At 39.6% G+C, this 22563-nt stretch overlaps 1 protein-coding gene across 4 annotated transcripts in view; it reads left to right on the top strand.

The window, feature by feature from the left end:
• The first annotated feature begins 5025 nt into the window (after positions 1–5025).
• Positions 5026–22563, top strand: part of RFC1 (replication factor C subunit 1) — a 33537-nt gene continuing 15999 nt past the window's right edge. Inside the window, exons 1-6 of one of the 4 annotated variants that reach the window (XM_064710282.1) lie at positions 5026–5127; positions 10048–10176; positions 11101–11176; positions 12269–12388; positions 21437–21669; positions 22380–22454. In XM_064710282.1, the coding sequence (XP_064566352.1) occupies positions 5125–5127; positions 10048–10176; positions 11101–11176; positions 12269–12388; positions 21437–21669; positions 22380–22454 (636 nt within the window). In that variant the 5' untranslated portion in view covers positions 5026–5124. Of the gene's footprint in view, positions 5128–9253; positions 9305–9444; positions 9481–10047; positions 10177–11100; positions 11177–12268; positions 12389–21436; positions 21670–22379; positions 22455–22563 lie in introns of those variants that run through there. The other 3 variants (XM_064710280.1, XM_064710281.1, XM_064710283.1) reach the window with 3 other exon arrangements.

Here is a 22563-nt window from a genome sequence, read left to right as displayed (position 1 = left end):
ATTTCTTGTGGAGCTGTATTTCAAGGAAAGATTAATACAATTCACACTACATAATCACCAATTTAAAGGAGATTTATCCTATCTGTGTAACTGGATGGCTGGAAGGGCAGTGCATGATTCCTCAGTCCTACCCTGCTCAAAAAACCCACCTCTACTGAAAAACTCTTCCTGGACTTGTGGGAAATTTTGTTGTGAACAAGAGATATACATACATCCAACTAACTATATAAAAACACAAAGCAAGTCAATATTTCTTTCAAACACCAAATGCAACCATTTTTCTATACTTTATAAAAGTCTCCTGTACAGCACTATACACAGCAGCAGTACAAAATCAACAGGGGACTGCTCCAGTTCTTACACAATTTTCCTGGATTTCTTCAAATAAACACAATTAGCAAAGATAATTAGCCCTGAAATATTCTATTTCAGTATTGATTATTTTAACAATTCATATACACACCTGGAGCATCAGTAGAGCAAATATTTATACAGCAATTTTGCAGTATAATTTAATCTTTTAACATGTTTAGCAACAGTATGTATGTTGAGATACAGTCAATTTACTCAACACAGTAGGACGGATGCCTGTCATTTTTGTTTTTTCTTGAGGTACAGTAATATAAAGTGTAATAGTAATAGCCATATAGTAATAGACATATAGTAATAGACATATAGTAATAGACACTGTGTGACCACAGCTGCAGAAGAGCCCTGAGGAACAACACAGAAGTATGAAGTAGCTTTGCATGTAAGAAAGATACACACTGAAATCTGAGCATGGGGACAATTAATTAGTGGAGCAGAGCACTCTGCTCAGATGAATCAGCCCTGCTACCATGTGGGCCATGGGAGTCCAGATTCACTACTGGGCTACTGCTGCTTTACTGCTCTCTGTGAGAGCAGGCTCTCAGCACTGCAGAATGCCACTGACATACACCTTTAATTTATCAGTAAAGCTGATTAATTAATACAAATGGAAGCCAGTTCATTTATTTTTAGGATAAACAACAAAACATCCATGCTTGTAAGCATTTCTCTGCAGAGTCTTTACAAGAAACATTTTCACCACAGATGAAGGAAAAGCTCCCACTGACAAGTTCTGCACTCCAGGTCCCCGGTGGTGGGGTAGCCAGGCATCTAAAATGAGCCTCTCCTCTTACCAGCAGTAACTGATCTACATTCCTCAGCTAAGATCCTACCACACACAGGCAGCTTGGGAACAAGAGGATCAGACAGAAACTGTACAAAATTGGCTTACAGTACATACTGACATGCTCCTTTTTTGTTCTATGGAACAGCATTTAAAATGCTGTTTCATAACTACTGCATCAACATCATCTTTCTATTTTGACCTTTAAAAGCATTGATTTTATGCATCCTGCTTCATGAAAGAAAACCCAGATACAAGTTGTTATCAATGGCACTACATTTCTAAAGCAGCTAGTCACCTTCATTACCAGATGCTTGAGCTCCAGGTACCCACAACAGCTCTGTAACCCCATGGGCAATCTGTGGGCAAGGGAAAGACGACAGGCTTCTCCCCACTAACCACAGCAGTGTTAGCACCACTGGCACACGGATGCTGACAGTGTGGTGGACCTGCCTGAGATGTGCAAGGTGCAGCAGAGACTGGTGCTCTCAGGTGCTTGGTCTGTATAAGGTTATGAACTGTACTTCTTTCCTTATTATTGACATGACTGGGAGCATGCTCTAATCATGGTTTCAAAGTGCTTCAATGTCTCAAGCCTCTCTGAATCCAGTTTCTTACTGCCTGGTCATATTTAACTGTTTGGGCTGTAATTTAACTTCATGAAGTTAAAGAGGAAGCAGTTTAAGTGATGAGAATCGTATAGTGACTTGAATTTGGAAGATGGATTTCATTATCGAAGCAAAGACTTGGGGAAAGGAAATACTGTGACTGTTGTTAATTTGGAAAGCAATCAGCACAGAAGAGTGGGATGTGATCAGGGTGTGTTGGGAAGCGAGGGTGTGAAAGAAGGGGAAGAGAATTAACGATTCCAGTGGCCCAAGTGGCAGAGTCAGGCCAGGCTCCAACCCTGATGCTGTATGATGCTGCACAGTGGGATTTCCTGCCTCTGTCCACACACTGAACCTATCTGGGTTCAGAATGAATCAAGACTGGGAGAAGCTGAAATCTCCAGGGCACTTGCTGATACAGACTCAGTAGGTAGGAAGCCTAATGATTATTCAGCTCAATTCTTACTTATCAGTTTTCCTTTTATTCTTTGCCTTCTCCAAGGCATCTGATTCCAATGAAGAAAACAATTTTCCACTTGACTCTTGAATATGTACTCTCCTTGTTTTGGGGGTTGGCTTGAAGATCTGGGGTTTGATCTACAGAAATGCTGAACACATTAGTTGAAAGGATAGAGTTTTGAATGTTAGACTGAGTATCTGAGTTGACACATTCATTCTGCCTAGATATGTAAATGAAGAAAAAGACCTAAAGACAAAGTTCACTCAGAAGAAGTGTAATGTTTACATTAACATCAGCTGCTCAGATCTACTACTGTTGGGTGCTCAAAGAAGCACAGTTTATGTAATCCCCTGCAAATCCCTTATCTTTACCTTATATAGCAAAAACTGTTTGACATGGGATCGTCTTTCTAAAGACACATCATTGAGATGGATACTATAGAAAGCCTAATGCCAATAGAAACTACACCACAGCTTTATGAAGAATTTTTTGAATTTTTCGCCTCTAACAAAATGCTAATTTCTGTTTCTACAATGCCTGAACAATTTTATTTTCTTTACTAGGGACTCTAGTAAGAAAAATATTCCTTACTCACTTTAAAAGTTTGTTTCAATTCCAAGAGTATCATCATAGCAATATACAAGAATGTGGAAATAAACAAGATATTAACAAAAAGAAAACAGACTTTTTTATTTCTCAATATAAGAAAATATAATTTTCTTATTAAAAATCTCCTCTCTCAATAAGCAAGACAAAGCCTTCACTAATAATAACAGTAGGGCTGGGCTTATTATATAGGCCGAAAAACCTCAAGTTCAAGATATAATATCTCACTTTTTAAAATTTATTTTGGAAAAAACACCCCAACATAAAAAGCCAAATTTGTCTGTGAGTTTCAGCAAGGTAGAAAACAACACTAATTTTGCAAAAATTACTTGTCATTGTTGTAAATAGAGTGGTGATATCAAATGTACTTTACCTACTTTTAAAAAGCTGTAATTTTAGTTGGGTAATAGGCCTTTAAAACACTACCCATGATCAATTATAAACTCAAGGGATTCTGCCTTGATTTTATCTTGCAAAGCACATCATAATACATAATTATGAGTATTCAGTTTTCTTTCCTATGGTGGAGCAAGTTTTTTCCCACTTCCACCAGTTCCATAGGCATGTCCATAGGAACAGAGGTATCCCGTGTCTCCCCACCACGGCCAGGAGTGAATGGCAGGCATCCCAGGTGTCCAGGCTGATGTCTCCATAAAGGATTAAACTCTTGCCTCCCAAGAAACATGAAGATGTCACAAACCCACAAACAGATACTCCTCTGCTGGATGTTACTCCAGGTAGCTTTATCAACCACAAACAGAGATAACCACCTGCAATAACTCTTTGAGCATTATTTGAACAGTTTGGCTCTCACAAACATCAGCCATTTAAAGTGATCTTTAGTTCTGGTATCGGGAATAGGCACAGCTTTCAAAGTTACATAATGAGAATTAAATATATAAATACAAACTTATCACTGGAGATGTTTTTCTAAAGCAATATTGGTTTTGTTTGCATAAGCCATTATGTTGAGTGCATATGAAATAACCTGCAAAGCAGGCCAAAAAGCACAGCCTGTGCTGAGGGTCTGTGTTTACTCACTCACTGTGCTCCTCACGCTGAAACCCAAATTCACAAGCTATGTTAATGCTGAAAATACATGATCCCACCTAACCATGTGTGTTCATAAAGAAACGACAGCAATTTCTGTATAAACAGGATCTCACAGTTACTATAAATCCAATTTCAAGAATGAAACAGGAATAGTAATAGGTATCATTAACAGATGTGTGGAATGAGACCATGCCACCAACCAGGCAGTGAACACAGAGGGAACACAAGTGACAGCATTAGCAATTGCAGTATGAGACAGCTACCAATTGAGCTTGTATTCTGGTTTTTTTTTTCTTTGATGAAGGGTCTCCCAAATCACTGGCAGTATTTGTAATGTCACAAATTCAGTTTGTCTTCCCTATTCTTCTCCAAGCCCAACAATTATTAGCAATTCAGTAGGTTGACAGAAACGAAACATCAGACAATATTTCGGAGGAGTTGTTTTTATTTGGCTTGAACAAATCTATCCAGCGTTTAGCAAGTGTGTTCAGCGAAAGAAAATATAGAAGATTCCATTAAAAATTAATTAGAAAATTAAGCAGTCAGTAGCAGAAACACAACGTTAATCAATTCCTTGGTTTCTCTTTGACTCCTAAATTCCGAGCTATCCCCAGCCTCAGCGCATGGGAGCAAACACCATTAGAAGAAGCAGGCGCTCCGCCAGCCCGGCAGCAGGGGACTGTCCCACGTTTATGACCAGGACAGGCCCCTCGGAGCTGCGCCGGCCCGGCCTGCCCGCCTGTTCCGGGGGCTGTGTGTGCCTCAGTGCCCCACAGAGAGGGGCGGCCATGGAGGCCTGGCACTGCTCTCCTGCCTGCTTTCACCGCGCGGGCTCGCCCGCTCAGCCGGACGTGCCCGAGCACACGCGGCTCCATTTTGAGGAGCTGCTGCTGCCCCAGCGCTCCCGTTCCCGCCGGGGCAGCGCCCGGGGCCGCGGGGCCGGTTAAACCCCCGCCGCACGGAGGGGCCGCTGCGGCCCGCGCACGAACGGGCACGGGGCCAGAGGGACGGGCCGGGTCCGGGAGCGCGCCGGGGCCCAGCCCGGCTGCCCCGGGGGCTCCACCATGGCCCCGGCCCGGGGCCCGCCCCGGCCGCCCCGCAGCCCCGCCCGTCGCGGCCGTGACGGCAGCGCCACGCGCCGGGCGGCGGGAGTTGGCGCGAAGGCGGGAGCATGGAGCCGGGAGCGTCCCGCTAGGCACGGGGAGCGTCCCGCCGGGCACAGCGACCGCGCCGCCGCCGCCGCCATGGTGAGGGGCTCCCCGCCGGGCCGGGGGTGAGCGGGGCGGGGGCAGCGCACAGGGTCCCGCGGGGCCGGGGGCGGCCGCGGGGCCGTCGGGGCCCGGCGCGGGCTGAGCGAGCCCCCGGGCGGCCCCGGGAGGCGAGGCCGCCCCGCCGCGCTCCCGCCCCGGCGGCCGAGGCTGCCACCCGTGCCAGGAACGCGAACCCGTGCCCGGGGAAATGCCCTTGCTCGGAGGGGGATGTGGCCCAGCCTGTCCCGTTTCCCTTTCCCCGTGGCTGAGCCTGCCCAGTTTCCCTCTCCCCGAAGGCGGGTGGGGTGCAGGGCGCGGAGCGTGCCCTCGGCCGGGGAAGGAATGCGGATGAGCGAACCTGGTGCAAAGGCGTGTGCCGGAGTGTTATGTTCAGGACATTCTTCCTTCATTCCTCTTCCTTCATTCCAGCGGGAGCACACGTGAGGCGTTGCTGTTGGCGAGCTGGAGGGTGCACAGTACTTGCAGAAAAGCAATTCGATGGGGGAAAAAAGAGCTTGAAAGTCTGGAAATAAATGTTTATCGATAACCATGCAACCCTCAGTAGGATGTAAAGAGATTTTAAGCATAAACATATAGTTGTTCCTGTGCTTTCCAAAGTGCTGCTCACCTATGCAGTCACCATAAGATGGTATCACCTTTTCATTTCTAGCTCAAATAAGTTTGCTTTTATTCGGATGGACTCTCTGTGCGCATCTTTTACTGGCTTAACTACAGATGTCATTTTGCAAGTTAAGGTGCAACTCTAGTTTTGGACTCTCCAAAGAGTTGAAGCTTGTTTATAGCTTACACCTGGTGCTCTGCGATGGTGGGTGGTACAGTCTGAGTCTTCTACTGTACTGACAGAGGTCTGCCAGCACCAAGACTCCTGACACTATTGAACTGTGATATTTTCATGGTTTGTTATGGGCTGGCTGATGACTCCAAATTCTTGTAAGAGATCTGCCTCACCCATGTCCCTGCTATCACCTTTTTAGAAAAATGATCTTGGAAGGCTTGCTTCCTCCTTTCCCACCTTCCCAGGACAAAGGCATTCTCCCTCTCTGTCATCTTCTGAACATCACACATCTCACAGTGCCTGGGCCAGTCCTAGAAGGGACGAAGGCAGCCATGGTTTTTGGGAGTATAAAAGTTGCCTCATCCCATTTCTTTTTCAGTGCTGAAGCGGCTGCTCAGCCATCTCTGCTGCAGCTGTGGGTAGCCCCTGTTGGCTTGATTCTGCAGCATATTCTCAGCTGTGCTGAACTGATGTGTGCAGAGTTACACAACAGACTGATTTGCATTAGAAGGGATTTATTTTTTTGCCCAGATTAGTGGCCATGACCCAGTTCCCAAGCAGCCAGCTACAGCAGTACACCTGAGGGATGAATGCCCAGGAGTAGGAGTTTCTTGAGTTTCCCTTTCTGAGCTGGCTGGAGCTGGAGCATCACTTACAACTGTGATGCTGCTTGTAAAACTGCTGCAGTTAGCACACTCAGAAACTGTTCATTAAGTGTAGTTATCCAGGCAGGTGTTACTGGGTTCACTGAAGTGATAGTATAAATCTGATTTTAGTTAGTGCAGTTGTTCTGGAAGCACCAAGTGTCAGAGCTGGTATGTGAGAAACTTGCACTGAAATAGGCAGACTGGAAAGAAATATGATTGTTTTGATGTAAGGCCCTCATTGAGACTCAGAGTACCTGAAGTAAGGTGCATTACTTTCTACTGCAGTCATTGAGCTAGGTTGGTGAAGTTCAGTTTTCTATCTTGTAGTTTGAGGTGCAGACTGGATTATATGATGTTACTTTGGAAAATATTTTGCAAATATTTAAATATTCAAACACTAGTCTTGTAAAAACACTCTCGGAGTTGCCAGTCTTTGTCCTACCTAACAAATGGGTTTCAGTTTCTGTTTGTGTTTCTCTCCCCAGTAAAAGAGACAGATACAAAGATTAATTACTGTGGTGTTCTGTTACAGTGTAAGATGGAGGATTCACAGCAGTGGGCAGAACAGGCAAGGGCTGGATGGCACAGCCATACAGCTCTAGGAGAGCTGAGCAGCTTTTTAGGCCTTTCAGATGCCAGGCATAACTCACCCCCTAACTGAGAGTGATCAGAATTCTCAGTTACAGCTCCTGCCTAGGTGGAACTGCTCACAGTTTGTCCTTGCAGGTGCTGTGCTCAAGCAGCCCTGGGCAGCCACACCTAAATTTTAGCCTATTTTAATTTTAGCCTTTTGGGCAAGGGAACAGCCATGCTGGTGAGCATCTCCAGGATACATAGGACACATTGCTGTGGGTTTTGGGGGCATCTCCTGGGAGGAAACTTGACAGTTGCAGCCTTTCCTTGTTGCAACAAGCATAGGTAAATATGAACATAGAGATTTTCCAGCTGGTGGCCCTATATATGTATGGATGGCATAATATACGAAGAGGAAGGTCAGTCAGAGTGTGTTAAATAGATAATCCCAGGAGGGAGGAAAGTGGTCCCATCTAGGATCTAAGCTGGTATGATAGATACTTAGGTGGCTTGGTTTCTGCAATTAGTTATGCAGTGAATTAATAATTTATCTGGCATGCCTTTATAAAAAGCATGAAAAATCTGTTTCATGATTCCTGGTAAAAGCTTCACTGGAAGGTAACTTTGTTGTTGCCCTGGGGCATGCTTTTCTCCCACGCAGTTCTCTGTTCACTGTTATGTCAGCAAGGTACCTTTTCCTCTGAGGAGCAGGATAGCTGAAGAAGATTGGTGAATTTCTAGCAGAATATTGAGGAAGGCTGTGCATAGATGTCAATTTTCCTTTGTCGCTTAGGGCTGTGTATTTTAAGTTTGCATTTCATAAAACTTGTCTAAATTTTAAAGAAGTCTAATAGTATTGCCTGTTCTCAGAACACCAAAAGGTTCTGGAAAGCTTCTGCCAGAGTTATCTACACTTTAAAAATGACTCCAGAACTGGAATCCAAACTCAAGATCAAGTTAGAGGAAAAACAGTGATTAATAAATTTGCTAGGTAGCCTTTGGAGAAGCCTGCTGAAAAGCTTTAGAAATAAATTAAAGCAGACATGTGTGGTTTTTAGCTGGGCTAGCCAATGTAATACATATTATATTGTAATACATATACATGTAATACATATTCCCTGCTACCACTTATAAGGTGTACAGGCTTGATGACTGTAATTTTGGGATATATCCATGTTCCCTCTCATAACAATTTCCAGGTAGCACAGAGGTTGGCAGAACAAGGTAGACTTGCAGAGCACTTCACTTAGTTAATAGTTTTTAGTGAAAACAGTAAAATGAATAGAACCTTGATCTAAAATTCTCAAATATTTTAAAGTAAGGCATTTAAAGATTTAAAGTAACAACTATTAAAAAAAGAGAACTTTAAAGTCACTTTATTTTGCGGTGTTGTATAAAGCATTTAAATTATTTTACTACATAAAAGATCTAATGATTCTTGTTTTTCTCTTGCCTATGTTACCTTGAGCCTAAAAGGAAGTCAGTAATAATGAGTATAATTGAGTAATTAAGTCCAAATATCTGCTTGGAGACTTTAAATAGATGCTCTCTTCAGACCTCTTAGCTATAGGTATTGGCTGTCAGAATTTCAGAGTTTGTATAGTACTGCATTTACATTGTAGGAATATATGTAAAATAGTAGAGTGTTGAAAATCTGTGCTTCAAGGCATGAATTCAATGGATAGAGAAGTGTGAAGTCACGTTGAGGAAGAATGATTTTCAATCTACCATTTGTTTAATCCATATTAATATATGCAGTTAAAACAAAGAGCCTAAAGTTTTACAGGAAATGACATTTCCAGTTCTAGAAAATTGTTTTAAGTGCACTGAACGAATCTATACATGTCCCAACTTTTGTTTATGCTTTCAAATTACGCGTTCCATTGATTTTAAGCCCTAAATCCAAACTGGCAGGGGTTGACTGGTAGAAGCAGCACCTCAAAGACCCCTAATAATCAATCAGACTTGAGGCCAGTGCTTTACCTGTGGTTCCCTGTGATGGTGAGGGAGTGCCAGCTGAGCCCATGGTGGGGAACAGCTCCCAGCTGTGTCCAGGGAGTCCTGAGCCCAGCCTTTGCCTGCTGGCTGTGATTTGGGCCACAGGAGGTGGCCTTGCTCTGAAATGGCTGCTAACCCTGGAGGTGGTCATACCAACCAGGTACCTCTTTCCTCAAGTTCTTTTAATAAAACTGGATTGCTAGATTTTTTTAAACGAGTGGTCAGGTGTGATTTTGTGTGTACAATATTGATTTTCTAAAATTTAAGCTCTAGCTGCTGATTTTACATGCTTAGAAAGCTTGTTATGGCTGTATTATGGTCAGATACTACAATAAGGTAACAGAATAGATCTTGGTGTTATTTTTCTTTATTTAAATTTAAAAAGTGTCTGGGTGGCTAGTTTTTTAGTGAGATGTAAGTTACTGTCTTAAAAATTTATGAGAAAGTGGAGGATGCAGTATGTGCCATCACTTCACTGTTTCAAGCTCCTGGTCCTTTCTTTCCACATGGGACACTACTTCAGAGCTGTGTTAATAATTTTAACTACAGAAGTAATTTGGTTTAGGTTTATGATAATTAATCAGAAAACAAATGTAATTATACATCTGTCTTAAGTCATTGTATTTCATTGCTGCTGGAACTTTGTCTTGCAGTTTGTATTGGTGGAGATCCCAACTAAGGAAGAAATAAATTTTTTTCATTGTTCAAAGATTAGAGTCAGGGTGTGTGAGTGTCTGAGTAGCTACTTTTAACTATCTGGGCTTTGTTTGCTGAACTGTAAACAAAATTTCAAAATCAGTAAATGTAATGGAGCTGCTGAGAAGGTGACCTTCAGTACATTGCCATTATGTAGTGTGAAGAGCTGTCTGTATTTAAAAGTTTATAAATCTCTTTCCCTTTTAGGATATCAGGAAATTCTTTGGTGTTATACCTCCTGGAAAGCGACAAGAGTGTGAGACTGTGAAAAGGAGTGAAAAAATTAGAAATGGTGAAGGACCCTCAAGTGGAAAGAAAAGGGAAAAGGAGACTAAGGTTAGTTTTGCTTTCCATATTTATGAAGTGCTTGCTTTCACTGATGCTGGATTATTTGTGTATCTAACATTTTTTAAAGGCATGGTTCTTCTCATATACTAAAATAACAGACTGTGCTAATTTTTACAGACATGGGAGGAAACTGCCACTTAAATTAACTTCTAGCAGTAAAACTTTTTAGGTGGTGAAGAAAATTGCTAATTTAAAAAAATTTGGTTTTTAGGACAAAGGTAGGTAGAAGTTGTTACGATTAAGTGCTTGTGTAAGAGCAGTCTGATATATTTGAAGTTATTCTGCCTATTGGCCACACTTCTCTAAGTAGGTTTGCTAATGTAATTTTTATCTAATGAATCCAAGGTTTGTGCCCAGTAGATGTAGGCATATCATAAATGTGGCATGCTTGTGTGGTGCCTACTGTGTGACCAGTTTTTGTAACACCTGTGCAGGAAACATGAACACTGTCTTTGTTGGGATCACTTCTCTAAACCTGCTGCAAAGACCATTCTTTAAAATGACAGATTAAAACTAGATTGGGCTCTGGTTTCAGACTACTTTACATGTTAATCTTCTGAGCTGTATAAAAAAAAGCAATGGCTAAAGCTGGTTTAAAAATCACTTAAAGAGTGGAAAAATTTCTAATAAGATGGAATGTGTAATGTGAAACACAACAGTTTGGTAGTGAGATGCTGCTTAAATAACTATTCTGACTATGTAATTTCACTGTGAAAATTCTTCTTTATTTTCCCTGTGCTGCATCTTTTCCCCTCCAAAGCAGGAGTTAGCACAAGACCGTTTTTAAATGTGATATTGGAAAACAAATAATTTCTGTTAGAATTTGTTTGAAGCTCATGGATTTGAATGTATGACTGACTAAAAGCTGAGAGGATCTGTTTAATGGTTGAACTAATGAACTGTTACACTTAGGTGAATAGTTCACCCAGTGAAGATGATTCCAAACAGAAGCGGACGAAAAAGAAGAGAAGAATAATCTATGATTCAGGTAGTGTTCCCAGTTGTTTCTGAATATTCCTTTGTGTTTCTTGCATCAGCATGCAAGGTTGATTAGGTAAATTGTACATCTGAAAGTTTTTGTGGGTTGAGTTTTATGAACAGTTCCTGTTCAGCAGTGAGGAGTAGTAGGAGTACAAAATCAATATATTGCTGCTGCCTCTGAAGTACTGATATTGTTTGGAGATTTGGCAAGTTCTAATCCTTTAGTAGCAGGACAGAAAAAGAGAAACAGTGCTCTAAGCTCTTCAAAAGGGAAAACTTTTTTTGTTGGGGGTTTTTGGTGGTGATGTTGATGGTGGTTTTGTTTGTTTTGTTTTGTGCAGGGTGCCAGTATGCAAGTCAATAGACTATAATCACTGTTTTTAGATATAATTACAATATATTTGTGTTTATCATGGAAAGAGACTCTGAAGGTTAGCCCTCTCTAACACTTGTTAGGTTGTCTCTGCTTCTTCAGTTTCTCCTGTTTATTCATGTGGATGCTGGGATCCATAATCCACGGTAGTATAAATCTGTCATCTCCACAGCTTTTGGGATATGCAGAGTGGTGGTTATATAAGTGGCAATTCACCAGTGTTCTCCTGAAAAATCAGAGTACCATCTCTGTAGTTTTTTGTCTTTTGCTATTGTTGTTAGTCTTTGGAATAGGTTTCCATCTACTGGAACACATCAGCATAATAGTGTATTTTTTGTGGGTTTAATGTTGGGATTTTTAAAATTTTTTTTTGTTTGTTTTGTTTCATTTTGGGTGTTTGGTTTTTTGAAGTAAATTGCTGTGGTATTTTTGAAGTTTGCATTCATTTTCAGAAAGGTTCCTGTACAGATACAGCAGTTACTGAAATAAGAAACAAAGTAGTTATTGATATGTAAACAAAAACACTGTCAAGACTGAGTTCTGACCCGATTTTCATTTAGTCATTTATATGGTGGATTGAAAGGGAAGCTGTGCTCTGACCTTCCTACCATATGGTAGGAAGATGGTGTCTTTCACTCAGCTGAATGTATGTGAACACATGTTGACTGTTATGTGATCTGTGTGTATGTGGAGGAAATCTACATTTATGTTGTGGTCAAAACACAGATTCAGAAGAGGAGGTGCAGTCAGTGAAAAAATCCAAGAAGTCACCTGAGAAAAAAGCAGCTGCTTCAAAACCTGGTAAAGTTCTGAAGCGGGATCCTGTTGTTTATATTTCAGAGACAGGTAATGGAAGAAATATATAATTATATGTGTAGTGGGTGGGTTATGTTATAGTGGGATGGATGGTTTGAGAGACTCAAATGTGACCATAAACCTAATATTGAGGAGGACAAATTACATTCTCCTCAAACAAGCTAACCAAAAACACTTCAGAAGTTTAGCCTCAAGTACTGGAAAGTCAGGAGCAGGGTGAAAAGTGAGGTGATGCTGAGTAGTGGCTCAGGTTGATTTAAATAGGCATATGGTTTAATGAGGTAACGCTTCCTTGCTGAAGAGAATTCAGTAGATTTAGGGGAGGAAGTTAATAAAGTACCTATAATATAGTTTAGCTGCTCACCAGCATCCTTTGAAATGACTGCTGGCTGCAGGGATTTTTATTTTACCTGGTGTATAACCTTCCATGTCTAATCTCTGTGTTACATTGGCTAGCCCAGCTAAAAAGATCTTTTACCTTGCAACAAACATTTATTTTGTCAGATGCTGCACTGGTTGTCTGAAGCTGTACCTTCTGCCTTCTGTATTTGTCTCCAGAGTTCTTTACTAGCCACAGTAATTCCTGAAGAAACTGTGATTGAATTAACAGACTTGAATCCAAATCTGTTTTGATAAAACATGGTTTTTAAATAATACAATTTTAGTAGGAATTCTGTAATCCCTCTTTGAGTTTTATTATACCTATTTTGGAAGAGTGGACACTGTCCTTAGGTATGGTAGTATTTTTTTTTTGTCAGTTTATTGCTGAACATAAACATTGCCTCCCTCTAAAAACACCATGCATTTTTAAAACAAAAAGGGATTGTTTGCTGCAGTATTGCATTAGAAGTGTGGCTCAGCTGGTTTTTTCTACACCTTTCTTCCTCCTTGGGGTCTTTTATGTCTCTAAGATAGATACATTGAGCTTATTCTGCTTGTCCTTGGTAGTTGACCTGACATACTGCTGTACCCCATCAGGTATTCAAATTAGCTCAATTTTCCAAAATAACATGAATGTGTTATTTGTCTTATTTATCCTCTTACTCAAAGCTTTGCTTCCTTTAACAGTTTTTCACACTATTCTTTCCTAATTAAAAGGATCTTTAAAAGCATTTATCTCAGAGTAGGTAAATGATCAAATTCCTGGGGAATAAACAGCATATATTCAGGTTTATTATGCAATTCCAAGTGGTGTAATCAGATTTTTCTGCACAGGGATACCATGGGAACACAAGTCAAGGTTATTAGTGAAATCCCTGAAAACCTTGGGCTCAAGGTTACTCTTATCAAAAGAGTCTGAAGTACACACAGGTTTGATTTAACAGAGTATTCTAAAACAATGCCTTTATAACCTTGAGATGTAATGCTTGAATTTTGTTTACTTATAATTTCTATAAATCGTTTCTTCAACTTTATGGAACTGCCAAGCTGAGTGCATTGAAGTGGTGTGGATACAGCAGTTGGCTGGAGATGAATGTGTTACACAGGAATAGGAATATAGACATAGACATAGAAAAGGTCGTAACAAAACTTATAGATGTTTGTTCTTTTCTTTTTTCTTTACTGTTATAGAACTGAAAACTTAAAATCAAGAATATGCTGCTTGGACTCATTCAAAAGTCAGAATCTCTTTCTGAAGGGCTTTGCCCATGGCAGTGTATTAAAGAGCCTTTTGGCATCAAGAAGGCAGTAGAAGTTTGGTAGTTAATTACCTCAACCTATTTTTCAATTTAATTTGAAACTTTCTTCCTCTTGTTGCTGGAATTTCTTTTCAGCTGATCTATATATCTGGTATCCAGCTTTCTCCAGAAGTGTTTGGGAAAATGAACCTTTTGGTTTGTATAAAAGTAGACTGATGTGGATTTTTGTGTTGCTTTTCTTATTGGCTTGTGAACAAGTTAATTTTTTAAAAGTCAAAAAACAAAGCAAGAATAGTTGCTCTTTGTTTTTATTGATACATTTAATCTAAATACATATTTAGTTTAATGATGGTCAATGATAAAACTGAGTTATTCTGCACAGTAACAAAGGGCAAAAAAAGACTTTTTTTATTAGTAGTACAGTCTTAGGGAATTGGAAAAAATCCAAATGTTCGTTTACTTGTTAAAATAGTACTTGCACTGTTTAATGAAGTGTGGAACCTTGAGCTTTGTAGGTGACCTGTTAGTGTGGTTTGTTGAACCTCATCTGCTTTCATCATAGGTGGTTATTCAGCAAGAGTTTTGACCTTGCTTGAAGTGAATACTTACCTTTCATAGACATTGTGTAGAGGTGATCATGTATGTGTAGCAATTGCCTTGATTGCTTGAATATTTTTAAAAATAGAAAAGCCTTATAGTAGTGGCAGGCAGAATTATTTATAAAGGTAGAAAAACGGATTAGGTAGGAACTGGGGAGGTCTGCAGGTTACTGGAAAATGGTTTCTTTAGAGCTTAGAAGACAGGACAAAAAGAATAGCTTGTGAAGGTCCTTGATAATGCAGACACTTTTAATGTAGAGAATATTGGGGATAGAGAAACAAACAACAAAGCAAACCCAAGCAACCTCAGACAAAAAATTAATTAAGTGTTAATACTGGTGGGCAAAAAATAGTCCCTACATCCAAGCAACAGGTTCAAGTGAGCAGCAGGTTGTCAGTGAATAAGCATGTCTTTCACTGAAGTATTTCATAGGGAAATAAAATGTTGTCACTGGCACTTCCTGGGCAATAATTATTTATGGAAAATGCAATACTTGAGTGAAAATGTGAGGAGGAGATAAATAGTACTGGGTACCAACTTTGCTCTGAAGTGTTTCATGAAAGGTCAGTCAAGAAGCTGTAGTTAAACCTTTAGGGAGTTTTGAAATGCATTTGAGGAATGGGAGTGGGTTCTGGCAGAAATTCTCTGAAGGGGCAGGGATGGGTGTTGTAGAGGAGAATGCAGAAGTTACTGAGGAGTGAGCCTTAGTAAAAAAAAGTTGATTTGGTTAAGTTTGAGAATACCTGCAGTACAACATAAGGGCCATGCAATGGTAAATGTGCTCCTGCACTCAAACTCTTAAGAGTTGAGTGTTGTATGAACATAGTGAGTGTATGATAGTAGTGAACTCCCTGAATAGGAGAGTAGGTGTAAACCAGAGGTGTGCATGACATAATAAAATCTTACTCTTATAGAAGTGGTCTTTTTTTCTTTCTACAGAAACTAGGATAACAGCAATATTGAGAAATAAATGTAATTCTGACTAAAAAAAGGATTCATGTATCAGAAGATATTAGAATTACTTGTCAGCCTGTATTTCAAACATGAAATGAAATTATTTTTAGTTTAGTCTCTGTAGCAGGTCTTTAAGCTGTAGCTGTGTTAGCTCAAGATGTTGCTGTTTTTCTCTGCCTGTTCCTATTCTCCATGCTGGAGACCTTCTTTCTCCCTTTCAGATCTCCTTATTGAGCTGCCAGAGTAACTGGTTTTAACTGGTTAATCTCCTGGATTAGTTCAAAATATAAAAAGAGGATTTATGTTTGGATTTTTTTTCTGTGCTGATTGATTTTGTTTGAAAACGGAGCACAGTGTCCTGAGAGGCTCAATGAGCAGAGCTGCCTGAGCTGCAGCTGGAAAAAATGAGTGCATTTATACTTGACTGGATTACTCAAAGTTACCTTTTTTCCCATTCTGTAATTATTCACATGGCATTGCTGAATATTCCTGTCACACAGGTAACTTCAGGCAATTAAGGCAGAGCAGGAAATTTCATTGCATGGTGGGATTCAGATCTGCTTCTCTGAACTGCTGTTGTAGGAAAGTAACCTGCTCCAGTGAATAAAAGTTTCAATAATAATAAGCTGGAATGAGTTGGTAGACTGATCCCTTGTAATTACTTGCTGAGGTTACACACAGAGCTGCTTTTTGCCAAGTGCAAGTGTTTCATTTGGAAGGAGTTGTTATAATTGATGGGTTTGCAGATTAAGATAATTTACTTTGGTTTAAATACATTCAGCCTTCTTATGTATTTTAGTGGTCCCAAAACTAAGCATATAGACTTGACTAACAATTTCATTTGGTATGTGTTGGACCAAGGATATCAAAGGCTGTGTAGTTTGGCACTCAAGTGTGTAACTCATGGTAGTTAACTGCATTTCAGTGTTGTATCCCTAAACCTTTTTATCTCAGAGTGAAAAATAAAGCAGAGGCAACTTTCTAAGTTTGTAACTGAAAAATCCAAAGGTAAATTTGTTTCAGGGGTGTAAAGGTGAAATGATTCATGTAAGCTTTATATTTTTATAACAGCACAGAACCTTGACATGTCAATATAGGGCAAACGCTAACAATTGTGGTTTAAAGTGCATGTTTGTAGTGCATCTAAAATCAGTTAGCTTTTTGAGAAATGGCATGAAAAATCTAACATGACTTAATGACATAATATCTAAATTTTTAAATGTAGGTTGCAACTACTAGCTTTTTTAAATGAGGAGAAAGAAAAAATGCACTTTGGTAATCACACATAGCATCTGTTCTTTGGAAGGAGTTGCAGGGGTGCAGTTGGAATAGCCTTGCTGGCTTTTTACTTTAGGCAGGAGATGAGTACAAAACTCAGTCCTGCCAAGTGTTGGGAGTGTTGGCTGCTGACCCATGCATAGGTAAAGTAAATAAAGTCAATACTAGCACTGTAGGCAAACTTTATTTTCTGCACCCTCCATTTGGCTTAGACTGCAATGCCTGTTGCTGGAGATGGCAGGTCCTGTAGCACAGGAACTGTTTAAGTGCTTGTGCAGAAGAGGTGACACTGAAACTGAAAAATGTCCAGATTATTATAATTTTTTACAAGTAACATAGATTTAAAGATTTTAGGATGTAGTGCTTTAGCTCTATACAGAAATCCTTATGTAGTAGTCTACAAATGCCATTCAACATACATAATAAGTAGAAACTAGTTATGCTCTGTACATGCCCTGCCTATATTTGGAGTTGCTTTTATGACATCATAGTAACAGGCTGTCCCTGCCTCAAATGTTTTGTATCCTACCTAGAAAAGGAACCAGGGAATTACATTTTCTAGTGATCAGCAACTCAACAGTACAGAAATAATAAATTAATAAAATACATTGTTCTTGTGGGTTGTCTTATGCTGCTTGTTGCCATTGCCCCTGTGTGCAATAGAGTGCTCCCTTTTTAGATTGGCTGAGGTCATTCCTGTACCCAAGCCTTTTAAAAAGATCTGAATTTATTTTTAAAACAGCTGAGGTAATTTTTATCAGGCTCAGTTAGGGAACAACCACAGGTGTTGTTCAGTAATCAGCAGGTGAAACTCTTTTAAAAAAAGATGAGGGTAGGAAAGGGGAGTAACAAGCAGTTACAAGTGACCTGCTGGCATTGGTTTATTAACATAATTGTGCTGCTGCTGGAACAGTGTATGAAACGAAAGCCAGCTGTGCTTTAACGTCATGGAATAGCTCTTAAAACCCCCAGGATGGCAGTTGTTTGTTGCTAGGGAAGTTTGTCCTCCTACATTGCCTGGCATAATAGATCCCAGCTTCATGTGTAGTGTTTGTGTACAAAATAATTAAAAGCAATCTCCTGATGGTCACTGCCTGTGTGTTCCATTGATCACATGATTAGCTTCCCTTTGCTGCATGTACTTGATTTCCAGAAGCCTCAACTGGAATATATGGTCTTTACTTGTGTTTGTAGTTCTGAGCTGATCTGGGAAAAAATAGTGTATGTTCAGGATATTTTTTCATTTTTATTTCATTTTTCATTCATAGCACACAAAAATGGATCAGTGTAAATAGGAAATACTGTTCTTGGAATAGTTGTGTTCTGCTCTAGAAAGGTTTTACAACAGAAAAGTCATCTAGTTGATGCTGAAATTGCTTCCTGTTTGTCAGTGAAGTCCATTCCCCCATGTAAGGCTGTCTTGAGGTTTGCCCAGCAATTGCTATAAGAATGCAATTAATCTACAGTTTTTGCAAGTTAAAACCCAAATTTTCGTTTGTATTTTCCACAAATTATTGTCTTGCTTCTTATAAATAAGAAGACATCTTTTTCCTTTTACAGGTCATGTGCTGAGCACCATTGACCTGATTAGTGCAGCAGCAGTAGTATCACCACTGTCTTGGCACTTTCAGAGCTGTAAACCAAGTTGCCTTCATGCTTATAAGGAGACTGGAAGTGTGCAGCTGATTAACTTTGCTGTTCACTGCTGTGGCAGCAGGTGTGTGGGAGCAGTTTGTTTTGAGGAAAAGTGTTGAGGTTTTGCTAAAGAAGTTGGTGTTTATCAGTACCTGAACTAAGGGGAGTGCCTGGAGATCAGGTGAATTTGTGATGTGTTCATGGATTTCCTGAACCTGGGATGAAAATGTGGCCTGAGTGTCAGTCCCCTAAAGCCTCTTTTGAAACCCACTTTTAATAGAATCAGGCTGGTTTAGTTTCCTAATGACAACTTCCATGTTCTCATTCTCATTTTTCTTTATTTTTATTTATCAGTGTTTGTTCATAAGTGAGTCTCTTGTCTGTCTTCAGCCACTGCTTGCAGTCAATAAATGCTTCTAATCCTGTCATTTCTTGGAACAACATAATTAAAGCCAAGTTCTAACTATTGATAATATGTATTGCTGTCTTCCTAAATGACTTGAGTGCATAATTTTTTTAATTAAAATCTAATTGTATTTACTCTACTTCTTTCTACTTAAGAGAAAGCAATATCCTGTTGGGTTTTATTGCTATTTATGGTTATAAGTGAATAATGAAAAAAATCAATATTGCACACAGATCCTCTGATAACAGTAATGATAATGAAAAGTTCTTTTTTAGCATTGAGCAGTCCTTAGTTTAAGAAAAGCTGGGAGCTGGGGGGCAGAGTAGGATTTGTGTAATCTTAAGACAAATAAATGTAATTACTTCTACATTAACTGTTGATTTACAGTAACAGTATATTTTATTCCTGCAAATGCTTTTTTTGTTAAACTGAAAAATTTGAAAAAACCAGAAATATTCTTGAAATTGTTTGAAATAAGTAATCCCCTATTCAGACTTGAAACTATTGTAAATCAGGAGTCTACAGCATCTAGTGTCCAAATCTCCCTTAATAGTCACAGTATGCTAAATTGAGCTAAATGGCAGCAGGACATTTACTGCTGCATTGGGAAAATAAATTGTGTTGAGAATGGTAAAGCTTTTAGCTTTGTGTGAAACCTGCTGCTGTCACCTGAGGGCCTGGGATTGAGTTTTCTCTTCCATATAATGCTTTGGTAATTGACTTGGCTGAAATGCCACTTTCTCTTGGATAAATTTTTGTCCTTAGGCATTCTAGAGATGCATCTTTGTGTTGGTTTTTTCCCTTTCTGAACTTGCTCTCCCAGCAATAGGTGGAATCCTGCTTGGTTCTCATTGCAGTCTGCCTAGTAAGTGCTCAGTGGCAGCAAGTTCTGGCTGATGCCTGAAACACCAAAACACTGCCATCTGTTGAGAACAGGCGAAACAAAAAACAGTTGTTTCCCTCCATCTTTGCCTAGAATACAACAAAAATAAGAGGTGACAGACTAGGGATAGATATAAACAAAAGCAGAGATGACAAGTAGGGAAGTGGTAAGAAAACAGATTTTTGTATGAAAAGAAATATGGGGGACTTAAATTAGGGGTTGCTGGAAAATGAGCATGTTTTTGTGATAATGCTGTCAATTCAAGTTCTGTTAAAAAGAGGATGTTTAGAACAATCTGTGTTTATGATATGTTGAGGTGAGTGTCTAAAGCATCTCTATTTTGAGAAAAGTAAAACTAGACTTCAGTTAGAGGCATGCAAATAAAACTGCCTCTGTTTCTGTTCCTCTCAAGTCTTTCTGCTGCTTTTATAGTGTCTAATATTAATTTTGAGTATTTTATTTCAGTTTATTTGCTCACTTTGAGTTTATAGAAGAATTCACAAAGATGATGCTTTTACCATTTGTAGAAGTTTGTCCAGGGATGTTTGTCTTCTGTGCTGTTTTATTAATCTGATCATGTGGCAGTGAAATATGTGGGGGTTTTGTATGCCACAGTGGGAGGGTTTCAATTGTAGAACTGTCAGTAAGACTTCACAACATGACATAAAACTCTTTGAAGTCCTTGGTATTCATTTTTTGTTGATTGATCGATTGGATGAAAAGTTTGGGTTCAGAATTAATGAACAGCCATCAAACCCTCTTTCTTTTTCATTGCTGGGCAGACCATGTCTTGATTATTAGAGAAGTGTCTGAAAAGGAGAGATTAAAATTTTGCTCTGTGGGCTAATTCTCAGTAAGACTGTGTATGCCACTTTTCCTCCTCCTTTCAAACTGAAAAATCCATTTTTGTCTTGCTGACCTTGTCTGATTTCTGTGAAATTGTTGCTTTTCATTTAGTTGGTTTTGACTGTACTGGAAGGAGGTGTGTTTAAGTGCAGAGATGTAGAGAGCTCATAGAATCTCTAAACTGGAAAAAGTGAAAAAAATGGCATTGAAATGTTTTTGCTAAAATATTCATAAACTTTGAGCAATACTTAAACAATAACTAGGAAGCTTACTCAAGAATCCCTTTTTCCTTTTTTTTTGGTAAAGAAAATGTTCTGATATTTTTCCTTGATTTGTAATGTAAGATAGATTTTTGAGACTACATGTCTACAAAGCCTGTGTTAGCTGCTTTGTTGATGAGTACTATAAAGTAATAAAATAAATGTGCCTTTGTGCATCACATAAAGTGTGAAGGAAGAGCTGTACTGTACAATTTGACATTAATTAAGGAGGGAGTTCAAATTTCATTGATCTAGATATTCTGTTTATTTTCCTCATTTAAGAAGGGAAGGCATTCCTTGTGAACTTCTCTAATTGAGAGGTAATGTGTGAGCAGAAGCAACAATGTTGTGTTGTTATTTCAGTACTGAATCTGTTCAGACTCGAGTTATGCTATTCAAGGTGTTAAATGCAATGTGTTGTGCAACTCAGCCTTTTTTTCAGAAAGCTTTGGAGTGCCTGTTGCATTTTTTTAGGATTTGAGGTGATGTAATGTGCCAAAATCGTTCTCTTGGCAGTTCTGTTATTAGAACTTGAGTTCTGTGTACCAGAAGTAATGGAATTCTCTTTGTGTTTAGATGAAGATGATGATTTTGCCAGTAAAAGAATTTCCCTGAAACCGAAGGAGAACGGGACGTCAGGGGTTGGTTGTCCAGGAACAAATAGTGTGAAAAAAGAGGAGGTGAAACCACAAGCTAAAAGCAAACCCCTCTCTCCAGTGAAACAGACTCCCACCTCTGCACTTGATTTCTTTGGGACAAGGAGTGTCCAGCGCTCAGAAAAGAAGCTGGTAGCAAGTAAAAGGAAAGAGGTGAGTACTGGTGAGGTTCCTTTAGGCTGCTTTGTGTCTGATTGCAGCTCAGAAGTGCTGAAGTGCTGCTCCTACCTCCTGTTACTCAGTATGAGCACTCACATAGAAGTTGAGCTCTCATGATCCATCTGTGTGTGCTTGTCAAGTCCTCAAATATAAGTTTTGAGCAGTGTTTCCATGTTTGATAAGATAGCACAAAGTTGAAGGTAGTATTTTCTTTAGTGCCCCTTCTCAAGTGACTTTCCTTGAAATCCATTCAGTTTTCTGAGGTTGTGAGTGGAAGGGATACCTTATATTTGGGGGTGGAGGGCAGGCCAGGAGAGGGAGAAGGTTGTTTTCCCAAGCTTTATGGGGCACATATTCATGGAATAACAAAGCACCAAGTAAAAGTATGGAGGAACTTAAAAATTCCCAGTGCTGTTATTGATGTATTTTTCAAGTGGGATAACTGTGATAGCTTGAGAGATTTTCAGCATTGTTTGAAGAGTTGAGATACTGATATTGTAGCATGGTCTTGTTTTGAATAGCAAAATCCCTTGAAAATAGCCTTGTTTAATAGTGTTTAGGTTAGAGAGCTGGAAATTAATGTTGCATGTCTCATTCACAGTCCTTTTCTAGAAGCATACAGAAGGAATCTGTACATATGCAATTATTATAATTGACACAGTAATGGGGTAACTGAGTAATTGGTCTTTTTTTCTTTAATATAGCCTTCACAGGGCAGAGACAGCACACTAGATGATGAGGCCATTGCTAGGCAACTGCAGCTTGAAGAAGATTCAGAGGTAAAAGCTCTACAAATTTAATGCTCTATATCAAGAGCAGTTTGTTTAACTTAAAATTGGTTTTCCTTAGGAAGTTAAGATGGACTTTTCAGGTATGCTATAACTAAAT

Source organism: Zonotrichia leucophrys, chromosome 4, assembly GCF_028769735.1.
Source record: "Zonotrichia leucophrys gambelii isolate GWCS_2022_RI chromosome 4, RI_Zleu_2.0, whole genome shotgun sequence".
Lineage (NCBI taxonomy): Eukaryota > Metazoa > Chordata > Aves > Passeriformes > Passerellidae > Zonotrichia > Zonotrichia leucophrys.
Note: the sequence above shows the minus strand (reverse complement) of the source record. Positions and strands in the feature narration are given on the sequence as shown.